The following is a 12,359-nucleotide window of genomic DNA, read 5'->3' on the forward strand; positions in this document are numbered from 1 at the left end:
TTTTCAATAGCTATTTTCTTAATGCCTTGATTTTTACTTAAGAGATTTAGACATTGAAACCTATAGTTCAGTATAGTGTAGTTCAGATTTTAGTAATAATCAGATGCTTTGTAAAAACAGTTGAGAATTCGTATCTTTTTTTAAGTTGTAGGGGAAAAAAACAACAACAATCTGAATGTATCAAACATTTTCAGACATTTAGAGGTAGTATCTGTCAAAATTTGGATGACATTTTTACCTTGGACAAATTAGTTTTTGCTTCCTCATCTTTTCTCTTATTTCCTCATGCCTGGGTCTTTAAATCATGCCAGTAAAAAGCTTGGCATTTGGTGTGTGCAGCAGGTTTTTCATATTGTAGGACTGTTATTTTATTAAGCAACAATTTTTAAAAAGTCTTAAGGTTGAATAAATAAATGTATCAGATTTTCATTACCACTTATTACAGTTAACCAATTGTAGCGATGTGAGTAATACAATGACTCTAGGCGGATACAAACCAGACATGTTTATTAAGCTACGGACGATCACACACTACGCGGGCGGGAACCGCCGACTGTGTAGAGACACAACTGGCACATGCGCAATAGGCACAAGTGTGACGTATGTGACATCTTCCCCTGTAAAAATAAAAAAAACACAGAACATACAATATTACAAGAAACAATTAAAGAGAGTTTATAAGTCCAGTCTATTAGGTGGCCTGACAATGCGGCCCGATTTGGTTTGGACATGTTTGGGAGAAAGTTCGGAGAGTTTTGTTGGTGAGGTGTGTCTTAGAGCTGGTGAAGTTACTGGAGGTGGGGGCGATGAATGGACTTCTGCAGGTGACTTGTCGAACTTAAAGTCAACAAAACTTTTATGGGAAACAGGAAGGTCTGCTAATGTTGGGGCTACTTGAATAGTGTTTCGCCGGAATACTTGCTCTCCACTTTTAATGATAGCGGATCTTGGATTAACCATTTTTTCTACCTCTCCTCTGATCCATCTTTTATGATCTTTTTGCACTCTGACGTGATCACCAGGACTGAAGCGGGATCTTTTGTATGTCGATTAGCGAATTCTGTCTTTTTCATCCGTGCTGCTTCTAGTAATGCAGACGCATTTTCAACAACTTTTGGCATTAGAGCTTCTTTAGTAGTGGGCAGAAGTGATCTGGTTTTTCTGCTCATTAAGCGTTGATTGGTGGACATGAGATTGTTTTCTCTTGGGGTGTTTCGGATATTTAGCAGAGCTAAAGCAATGTCTGTGTTATTTTTATAACATTTTTGAAGAACAGTTTTTGCTGCTTGAACAGCTCTTTCTGCTAAGCCATTCGATTGAGCATGATATGGACTGTAGGTTTCTCTTTTTATGTCCCAGTCTTTCAGAAATGCTTTGAAAGGTCTGGAAGAAAATTGGGGTCCATTATCTGATTCCAAGACTTCGGGAATTCCGTGTACAGAAAACCACCTTTTTAACACTTTTATGCAGTCATAAGAAGTAGGACTTTTCAATTTTTGAAAGTCGTAGAACCCGGAATAACTATCTGCGATAACAATATATATTTTTTTATTAAACTCGAAAAGATCTGAACCAACCCTTTGAAATGGGTATTCAGGTATAGGCTTCATCAAAACCGGTTCTTTTTGTTTGTTTGGTTGATGTGACTGACAAATCGTACACTTTTTAATCATTTCTTCAATGTCATGGCACATCATGTACCAATAAAAAGATTCTCTTGCTTTTCGAAGTGAGCTTTGGATTCCCATGTGCCCCTGATGAAGTTGATTTAGCAATTTATTCTGCAAAGATTTTAGTACAACTATTCTTTCACCTTTGAAAATTAGTTCATCATAAATTGATAGTTCCTCTCTAAAGTTCCAGTACTTTTGCAACTCTGGTGGCACCCTAGCTTTTTCATCGGGCCACCCAAATTCGATAATTTTTTTAAGTTCATTTCATTCAAAGTCATTTTCTGTCTCAGTTTTAAAATCTGTTAATGCCTTTTCAGACATAGGCATTACGATATGTAATACGTAAGTATCATTATCATCATTATCGTCATCAGTTTCTAGACAATCTCGACTCAATACGTCTGCAACAGGAATGGATTTACCCTCTTTGTAAATTATTTTAGGGTTATATTGTAAGATATCGTAGAAAATTCTTTGAAGCCGTGGTGGGCCCTGATTAACTGTTTTTTTCCAATAATTTCTAACGGTTTGTGATCAGTTTCAATTGTTACTTCTTTCCCATAAATGTACTGGTGGAATTTTTCGCACCCAAATAAAATGGCTAACGCCTCTTTTTCAATTTGAGGGTAATTTCTTTGAGTTTTTGTCAAAGATTTAGTGGCATAAGCGATTGGTTTACTATTTTGACTTAACACTGCACCGAGTGCTGATAAACTCGCATCAACGGTTACAGTAACCGGTCATTAACATTATAATAACCTAATACAGGTGCAGACGATACTAGTTTTTTTTATTTTAATGAATGCATCATTTTGTTCTTTAGCCCATTCCCGCACAATGTCTTTCTCTAAAAGTTTTCTTAATGGTTCGGTAACATGCGAAAAATTTGGAAGAAATTTCCCCAGATAATTTGCCATCTCGAGAAATCTACGCAATTCTTTAGTACCAGTGGGTGTTTTGATGTTTTCAATAGCTTTAACTTTATCAGGGTCCGGAGCAATACCATTTTCATTAAGAACATGTCCTAAGAATTTAACTTCGTTAGAAAACAAAATACATTTTTCTTTATTTAAACGTAACCCTGCCAAATAAAGTTTTTTCATAACTTTTTCTACTATGCCATTCAATTGTTTTTCATTTTCAGCGTATAACAAAATATCATCCATAGAACATTCGACATTCTCAAAATCTTTCAATAATTCTGACATTTTCTGCTGATAAATTTCAGGTGCAGAAACTAACCCAAATGGAATTCTTTTGTAAGCGTACCTTCCCCAGGGGGTATTAACTGTTAGGTATTTTGAAGTTTTATCAGTGACTCGTATTTGCCAAAAACCTCGTTTACAATCTAATAATGCAAAACATTTTGCTCCTTTAATTTTTACAGCAATTTCCTCAACAGTTCTTAACGGAAAATGACGTCTTTTTACATGCTTATTTAATTTGGAAGGATCAATACACACTCTTAATTTAACATTTTTTCTAACAATTACTAATGGACTTACACACAAACTAGGTTCAGTTATTGGTTCAATTACACCCAATTCTATCATTCAATCAATTTCTTGTTTTACACTGTTTTCAATGGCATAAGGAATTTTTCTAGGCGGGCATACATCAAATTGAGCTTTTTCATCAATATCATATTCAAAGTCTTTTAAACAACCTAGCCCCTCATAAATTTTTGTTTTCCAATTTACTGGAACCATTTCGTTCTCAGCAGACAGCACTCTTTTTATTAAGCCTAGTTTTACACAAGTGTTACCACCAATAACAGGTTTTACATTACCATTAGCTACAATAAATTTTAAATTAACACTTTTGTTCTTAATTTTACAAGTAACATTAATTTCACCTTTAACGTTCATTTCATGATTACTAAACGAAATCAATTTTTTTACTTTTGTTTTGACAATCGGGACTTCCAGTTCTTTAGCTAATTCATAGCTAACAACGTTACACTGAGCCCCCGTATCTAACTTAAATTTAACAGATTTATTAGAAAAATGAACAATTTCATGCCAATCATTATCAATAGAATTTATATTGAAATTTACTTGCACACTGTCTAAGTATACTTTAGACTTACTACTAGAATAACATTTCAAATTCTCATTATTGTTGTTCTCAAAATTATTTAAAACATGAATATTCTTGGATTTACAAACTTTAGACATTATTACATTTTCTATTGTTAAATGCCGGACACGATTTAACTCCGTGTTTTGTACCACAACGCTAGCACTCGAACTCTTGATTTTTGTAAAATCCACTCCTGTTGTTTCTGTATGAGTCGGATTTCTTGATTTTTTCAAAGTTTTGTTTCGATTTGATACGATCAACTTCTAATTTCGGATCGTTCTTTAATTCTTTTAGCTGTTTTGACGCTTGTTCTGAAATACGACAAATTTGTATAGCTTTCGTTAATGTTAGATCTTCCTCTGCTAATAATTTTTTTCGCACGTTGTCATTAATGATACTGAACACAATCTTATCTCGCAAGAGACCGTCGGTCAGTTCGTTAAAGTTGCAGCCTTGAATTCTTTTTTAGCTTCGGTGACGAATTCATCGAACGTTTCGCTTTCGCTTTGCTTCAATTTAAAGAAATTCCATCTTGTGAAGGATTCATTTTTCTTCGGAGCGAAATAATCTTCGAAGTTCTGCAAAATAACATCTATATTTTTGGAATCTTCATCACTTAATTTGAAAGTATTAAATATACTTATCGCTTCATGACCTATTGTTGTCATAAGCACCGCCGCTTGAACTTCTGCTGGTTTTGCTTTGATTAGAAGCTACGGAATACCATTGAAACTGTTGCTTGAAGTCATTCCAAACGTCTGCCATATTATCTTGGCGAATTTTGAGTGACATCGGTGGTTTTAAACCACTCATTCCTGCCTCTTGCTGTGTCATTTTTTTATTTTAATTATTACTTCTGGCACCATGTAGCGATGTGAGTAATACAATGACTCGAGGCGGATACAAACCAGACATGTTTATTAAGCTACGGACGATCACACACTACGCGGGCGGGAACCGCCGACTGTGTAGAGACACAACTGGCACATGCGCAATAGGCACAAATGTGACGTATGCGACACTAATGATTGCTTATTTTAAAATTTATAGTAAAAAATGATATAACCATCGAGTTAGTTTATATATTGATTTTTATTTTTTAAAATAAGAGATGGGAATGGTCAGGAAAAAAGCGAAGGGGTTTATTTCTGTTCTCGGAAAATTTTGAAATTTCTGGCACAATTATGGTTTTCAGAAATTTATAATACTTGTACTTGATTTTTTTTTTAATTTCCATTATTCCATTTGAAAGCAATAACTTTGTTATTGCTAACACATTATACACAGGATAATCTAAAAAAAAATCCCTGTATAACAAAGTATTATTTGTATGCGTCACTTGCCAACTCGATTAACTTCATAAAACAAAAAGTCGAGAAAAGTTATGAAAAAGATGGTGTTATCCATAGGAGTTTTTCTGCCATCACATGGTCAGAAATCTACTGAATCAAAACTTTAATATAAATTTACATACTAAGCATTGATTAAGTGCTATTAAAGCAGAAATGATTTTTTTTTAAAAAGTGGAGTTAATCGATTTGACAACTAAGGCATTTATTTGCTACTCTTCTAATCAACACTAAATGTGTGCTAAATGTGGAAATGTTAAGTAAAAATTTTAATTTATTCTCATTCATGTATGTTTATATATATATATATATACACACATATATAAACTACACTACATGCAACAACTTTCTGAGCTTATGTTGTTTTCTCATTTTTTAAATAGACATTACTATTAGTTAATATAAAACTGATATTTGTATCAAATTTGTTATTAAATCCATAGATTGAAGTAAAGACGTACCAAGTACCACTTTAGCCGAGTAGTCGAGTACCGAGTACTAGGCCTTTCACTACTCAGCCGAGTTACTGAGTACAGAGTACTAATTATGTTTTAAGAAGAACCACTGACACACACATGATGAATTTTGAACTCATTGAAATAGTAGTATAGAGCTCCATCTCCATATAAAAGTTCTTTACAAAAATTCCAGCTGAAATTTAACTATGCATTATTTAAAAGATTTTGTGTCAAAAATTTTACAAAAAAGTTATTTAAAAATTAAAAATAAACAACAGGTATGAAGAATTAAGTTGGAATTAAAAAAAAAAATTATAGTTCTAGTCCTCCGAACATAATTTTTAAAAGCAAATAACACAACGAAAAAAGCACAAATGTGCAGGAATATTGCAGATACGTGTTTCTGCTTTACAAAGAGAGTCTTTTTCAGTGCATAAAAGGTGAGCTAATGAATGTAAAGACATCTGACAAAGAAATCCGACTTTTGTTGAAAGTCTTTTAAATCCATAAGCTCACATTTTGTGCATTGATAAGACATTCCTTGTAACCAGGGCTGCGGAGTCGGAAAGAAAATGGCCGACTCCGACCCCGACTCCTGGATTTTGAAACGCCCGACTCCGACTCCAAAATTTTTTTATTTTTTTTAATTGTATTTTTTCAACTCCCTCTCTCCATTCAAGGGAAGGGGGAAAACCTCTTAACACAGATTGAAATATTAATTCCTTTTTATGAAAATTTCGCATTTTGTGTTTTATTGTAAACCCAAGACGCCATACAACGTTAGAAATTCAATTTAAAAATCAAACTTTCCAATAGTTACGAGTTAAAAAGTGAGATGACTTAAAAGTCCCTTTTAAAAATTTTAAAAAGGATTCTCTGTAATTTTCCCCCCTTTAATGTTTAACAAATAGATATTGATCAAATCGTGTGCTTTCAATTTTTGAAAGCTGTAACTTGAGAGAAAAAAAAGCCTTTTTTTCTAAATCCAAGTTCTTGAGAGGGGGTGGTTTGCCCCGGGTGACACCCATCTGGTAGATGACACCCAAATTTAATTTCAGAGTTTATAAAAAAATATAAATACTTTAATTCTGAAAATTTTCACAAATATATTTTAAATTATATTTCATCAAAAAAATTTCAACGAAAATAGGGCACATATACGTCAGGAGCTAATTTTACATAAAACGCGGCGGTATACAAATTCGTACGAATAACTTTTACTATACCTATATTTCTTCTTCGCTAAATTTTTAATTTAAATTTTATTGGCTGCTTTAGAATAAACCTAAATATGAAGATTTTAAGATTAACTGCAATTCTTGAGTGTTGTAATCAAGAAATCATTTACTTATTTTGTTCCATACTTTTTAGTGAGAATCAAGCTTACAGAAATAGTCTTAAAAAAAAAAAAAACAGATTATTTCATCGAATCTTTTGGATTCGTGCTTTCGCGCCAGAACTTCTTTGAATTTGCCGATCACACTTAAACGTTTCAACCTTAGCTACGGGTGTCGACTTACTAATTTGTTACGTTTCTTTTACTATTTTATAAGTGAGATCGAACAAAACACTATATTTCATTTTTATTTGAAAGTGATTACTTGAAAATGTTAGGCAACAAAACCGTTTGCTGACAGTTGCTATTAGTTAAGTTAAAAAGCAAGCAAACTAGGGGACGGCTACAGAAAGTTCGGTAAGTATTCAAGCTAGCTAATTGCCATAATGGCAGTTATTTTCTCATTAGTATGTTTTTATACATGTAATCGAACCAATTGGTAATCAGTTTTTAAAAAATGCAAGGAGAGTCAGTGAAAAGGAAAGAAAAAAAGAAGCCCGGAGTCGGAGTCGGCATGATTTCTAACGACTCCGACTCCTTTATCCCAAAATCAGTCCGACTCTTCGACTCCGACTCCACAGCCCTGCTTGTAACGCCAGAACATGTGTCTGTAGTGTTCCTGCACATTTGTGCTTTTATAGTTTTATTTTTTTGGCAAAATTTTTTTTTTATATATCTTATAATTTTTGTTTGTAGCAAAAATCCATTTAATAATATAAAAATTTCATATTTTCTATACTTACCTTTTTTGCCCCCTTTTTAATAAATAAGTTTGATTAACTTTGGGGATGTTATAAAGATTTACTCCATTGTAGTATAACATACTTCATTATTCTCAAGCTTTAAATTTGAATTGTAAACGTTTGCAATATATTACATGCATATGCTTGCACTTTTTTTATTAATTGTAAAACCTGTCTTGAACAGTATTCAATTTTTTTTACAACTATTTGGTATTGGCTGAGTATCTAATCAAAATTTGACAGAGTAGTTACTGAGTACTCGGTACGTCTCTAGATTGGAGATATCTTGAAGTAATCATTAAATTTTCTTGCCAAATGCTAACAATTGCTGTCTCCCTGATAGAAAAGCACCAAATTTTGTTCTAATGCCAAAGAAATTTTAGTTTGCTTTTAAAAAAAATCATAATTTACGGTTAATTTAGAAGTCTTAAAAATTATGCAAGACTAATGCTGTTATTCTCATTATTTTTACAGATCCTTTTGCTGATGCCATTCGGGCTGATGAGCAAGGAGGTCAGGACAAATTAATTCACGTAAGAATTCAACAACGTAACGGTCGTAAAACTTTGACAACAGTACAAGGAATCTCCGATGATTATGACAAAAAGAAAATTGTAAAAGCCTGTAAAAAAGTTAGTTCAAATTTTATGTTCATATTTACTTCTGTATCGTTATCATTAATAATTGTTTGACTTTTTAAAGGTGTTTGGTGCTGTAGTTTATTTTTTTACTTAAAAGGGGTCTTCCATTTACATTGGGATAATTTTATTAGCTGAACATGAAACCTAAAAGCATGTATTATTTTTAAATGTTTTCTTTCAATCTACAAAGCAGTGGAAATTTCACAGAAAAGAAAACTATGGTTTAAACTTTCCCCAACCTATTGAACGTTATTACAAAACAGGTTACAAAAGCAGTTTACCATAGATTATAATTTCATGCATACAACTCAATCGGGTTGAGTTGAGCATCTCCCTTTTTTAGTTGATGTTGTAAAACAGTTACTTACTTGTTCTTTGTAGAAGAACAATGTTAATATCAAGTCATTTTCATATCAAATTACATATATTCTTCAAAGTACAGTCGCTCTCACTTAATCAGATAACGGATAATCGAATCCCCCCTTTTAAAGGAATATAAATCTGAGGGGGGGGGGGATTCCTAGAGCAATAATGTTAAATTTCTCCGCTTTAAGAAATATTTTTTTGATCCATACCCTTCTTAATCACATACATATTCAAAGTTTCTTGAGCAAAACCTTTTTCAAGTCGAATTTTTCGCCTATTTCATGGAGAAATCTCAGTTCACACCTTGAAAGTTCAAGGTCATTTGTAACAAAGCACAAAAGAAGAGCTAATAGCTATCCTTGTTGTCTAGCTCAGGCTGTAAAATGCATCAGTGATTGGATGTTTGGAGAGTTGCAAAGAATTGGACCACATAAAGTGAGCAGGGATTGAAATGTCCCTTTGATTGGCTCTCGTCGTGTCCAATCCCGTTCTGTCTAATGGCCCAAGGAACTCTGCTGTTTTCTCTACAGAAAAGTGGTTCCCATGGCTCTTTAGTTCTTGTTCTTGGAAGAGAGTTGTCAATGACATTGGAAGACTTGGTTTGATGTTTGACGAGGTCGTAGCTGGAGAATACAGAAAGGCTTTTTCCGAAATCGGTTAATGGTTGGTTTTCTGCTCTGCTTCGGACTGATTGTGTGGGAAAATGAACGTAAAAAGGAAAGATGTAAGCTTATATGTTCAGTTAAAAGTTTTGGAAGCAATTAAAAATAAGAAAAAATAGAGTAATAGTTTTGTAAGGATTTGGAATTTCTTAACTCAGATTTTGAGAATAAGCCAAAATGCTGATACAATTGAGAAAAAGTTCTTTAAGAAGAAATGAAATTTAGGTAAATATAAATTTTATATGTATGAGGCAGTGAGAAGCAAAGGGATGTAAGTGGCAAATTTAGAAATTTAGAGATAACCAGTACTCATGGTAGGTGAACATCTCCTCTGTCCTGGGGCAAGAGATGATACTAGTAGCCCTGGTAGTTGCTGCTATACAGCATGATTTAGAAAAAAAAATCTATAAAAGCCTACCTAGGATCTTATTTTTAAACGTGTTTTACTCAAAACTTGAAAACCACTTACATCCCTTTGCTTCTCATTGCCTCATATGCAGTACATGAAATTTTTTTATCATTTACATAAAAGCATTAAGTATTTTAATTTTGTATAATACCAGCAAAATACTTGAAAAATATGTTTTTTGTATTCTCCGTATAATTGAATAAGGCATGTCGGAATCGTTGATATTCGTTTCAGCAGGGCTGACTGTATACAGTAAAACCTGTCTACAACGATACTGTTGGGACCTAAAAAAATATTTTTGTAGACAGGTTATCGTTATAGATAGTTTGATTATTCATACTGACATTTTGCTGGGACTAAGGAAAATATCGTTACAGGACAGGTTTATTGTTATAGACAGTATCATTATAAACAGGTTTCACTGTATCTGAATCTATCTCTAATATTTGATGAATATTTCTTGCCAATTGGCAAGTGTTTTTGACCTAGACTTATTAAGACCTTTTTAATACTTAATTATATGTAATTAAGCAAGTTTTAAAATAGCGAAAACTTTCAATTTTTTGGTTTAATACAAATCTTTTTTTATATTAAAATATGCCTTAAAATGTCGCTCAAGCGCGACATTGAGACTCAGATCTTCAAGACTCTACTGTAAGTGTATGACACAGGGTTTAAGCAGAGTTCAAAAGTTCTTTAGCATAAATGCTGAAATTGAGCAAAAAGTTTTATCAAAATGCTGAACTGTTACATGTTCTCATATCTCTCTAAAAGCCTTAGTATGCGTCATCTGCAGTTGAAAATTTCTTTATAATATCATTAAAGAAATACAGTAGCAGGTTTTTAAATGTAAAATAAAGAATCTTTGATTGTGCTTACCATTAAGAAAACACATGTTTGGTTTGTAAAACGTTGCAAGACCCCTCCTCCCAATAACATATTTATTGCAGTCATAATGCCCATTAAGACTAGGTATTGTCGAACTTAATTGTAATTTAACCATCTCTTTAAAAAGATTAAATTGACTGTCATCATGCTTATATTCTCTCTCATATTATGCAGTTTTTTTAAAAAAAAATATTTTATTTTAGCATAAAAATGAGCTTTAATTTTGGTAATTCAATTGAGATAGTATTTTTGCATTTTGCTTAAAATGCGACTGTAGTGGAAAACCTTGTATGACAGGAAGCTCGATTTATGAAAAAACCTCCATTGTTACAAATATCAACATCAGACTCTAATTTTAAGCAAGAAGATAATAATTAAAAAATAAAAAGAATTAATTTGAATTCTGAACTTTTGAATTCAAATTATGTTTTTCACAATCATGACAGGACCCTATTCCCCCCAAGTCTGCCGTCCTCCTGAGCGTTACGTGTGTGTAGTTGTGGGTGTAGGCTTCTGAGTGCGTAGACCTGTGCAAATGCACTTAGGCATGTGTGTGTATGGGTGTAATGACACGTGTGTGTGAGCGTGCCTTTGTGTAGGACATGGACGCCACCACCCTGGAGAAGCGGATTTCGGAAAACAAGTGCTCATGACCAGAGAAGCCGGTGGTGCTGCAGAGGCCTTTGGTCCAAGCTGAAAAAGGAACCAAATGCCAAGGACCATCAAATGAGAACAATTTAGAGTTGTACTACTTCCATTAAAAGTCTCTCCCCCCACCCCCATATACATTGGATACAACATTTTATCTAGCATTTTCTTAACCCTTTCAGGGGTGGTGGTCGCGCTGTGAAACCACCAATTTTTACATTTTTTTCTCTTTTTTTTTTTCCGAATGTTTTGAATCAAGATCGCTTGAGTCCTCTTCTTTTGAGTTCAATGAAAAAAATGAGATGGCAGAATAACAAAAGAATATTTTTTTCGTAGGTTCAATTTCTTGTCCAAATCATCAAATTTTCAATTTTTTGTTTACCCCAGAATTGGAATTTTGTTTCAAATTTTAAAATTTTTAATTAGCGCTGAAAGAGTAAATCATTTTTCTTGATTTTACCTGAGGTACTCAATCATATTGTTCTAAATTATTCAAATTCATTTTTACATGTGTAAACATGTTTTTGTCCTTCCCTAGGTGGGGTGTGTGAACTAATGGGGACAACACCCCCAGAGAAAAAAGGTGCCAAAAAATTTTTTTAACTGAAAAATCTATGTCTAGATGACCAAACAAACCTATTTGTGGTGTTTTTTCTTCATATTTCTCAAAAATTAATGGTGCGCCTCTGATTCCATTAAAAGTCTCCCCCCCCCCCCATATACATTGGGTACAACATTTTATCTAGCATTTTCTTAAAATATGGGGGAGGGTTCAGTTTTATCTATTCCTAACAAGGTATCTGGATGTGCAGAGTTAAACAGGTCTGGGTGGAATGTCTTTTGTACCTATAAGCATATATTTTGTATGTATAAAAATCATTTTAAAGCATTTTTTCCCCAAAAAAATATGTTTCTGTATTTTAAACTTTTTCACATAGTTCATTCTGGTATAACCCTATTTTTGTTTGTAGACCAAACCAGAAAAAAAAAGCCAATTTCCGCCTACTGCAGCAAACCCAAAATCGATGCGGACTGCTTTGGACGGGAACACTTCCGATTCAGTTATGGGAAACGAGAGCCCATAAATCATGGCTACCGGTCAAC

General features: G+C 33.3%; 1 protein-coding gene across 1 annotated transcript in view; it reads left to right on the forward strand.

Annotated features, from left to right (window-relative positions):
- The first annotated feature begins 706 nt into the window (after nt 1-706).
- The window catches only part of LOC129220961 (guanylate cyclase 32E-like), a 207,724-nt gene continuing 196,071 nt past the window's right edge, over nt 707-12,359 (forward strand). The window contains exons 1-2 of the mRNA XM_054855396.1: nt 707-824; nt 8,116-8,174. Coding sequence (XP_054711371.1) covers nt 707-824; nt 8,116-8,174 — 177 coding nt within the window. The remainder of the gene's footprint in view (nt 825-8,115; nt 8,175-12,359) is intronic.

Source organism: Uloborus diversus, chromosome 4, assembly GCF_026930045.1.
Source record: "Uloborus diversus isolate 005 chromosome 4, Udiv.v.3.1, whole genome shotgun sequence".
Taxonomy (NCBI): Eukaryota; Metazoa; Arthropoda; class Arachnida; order Araneae; family Uloboridae; genus Uloborus; species Uloborus diversus.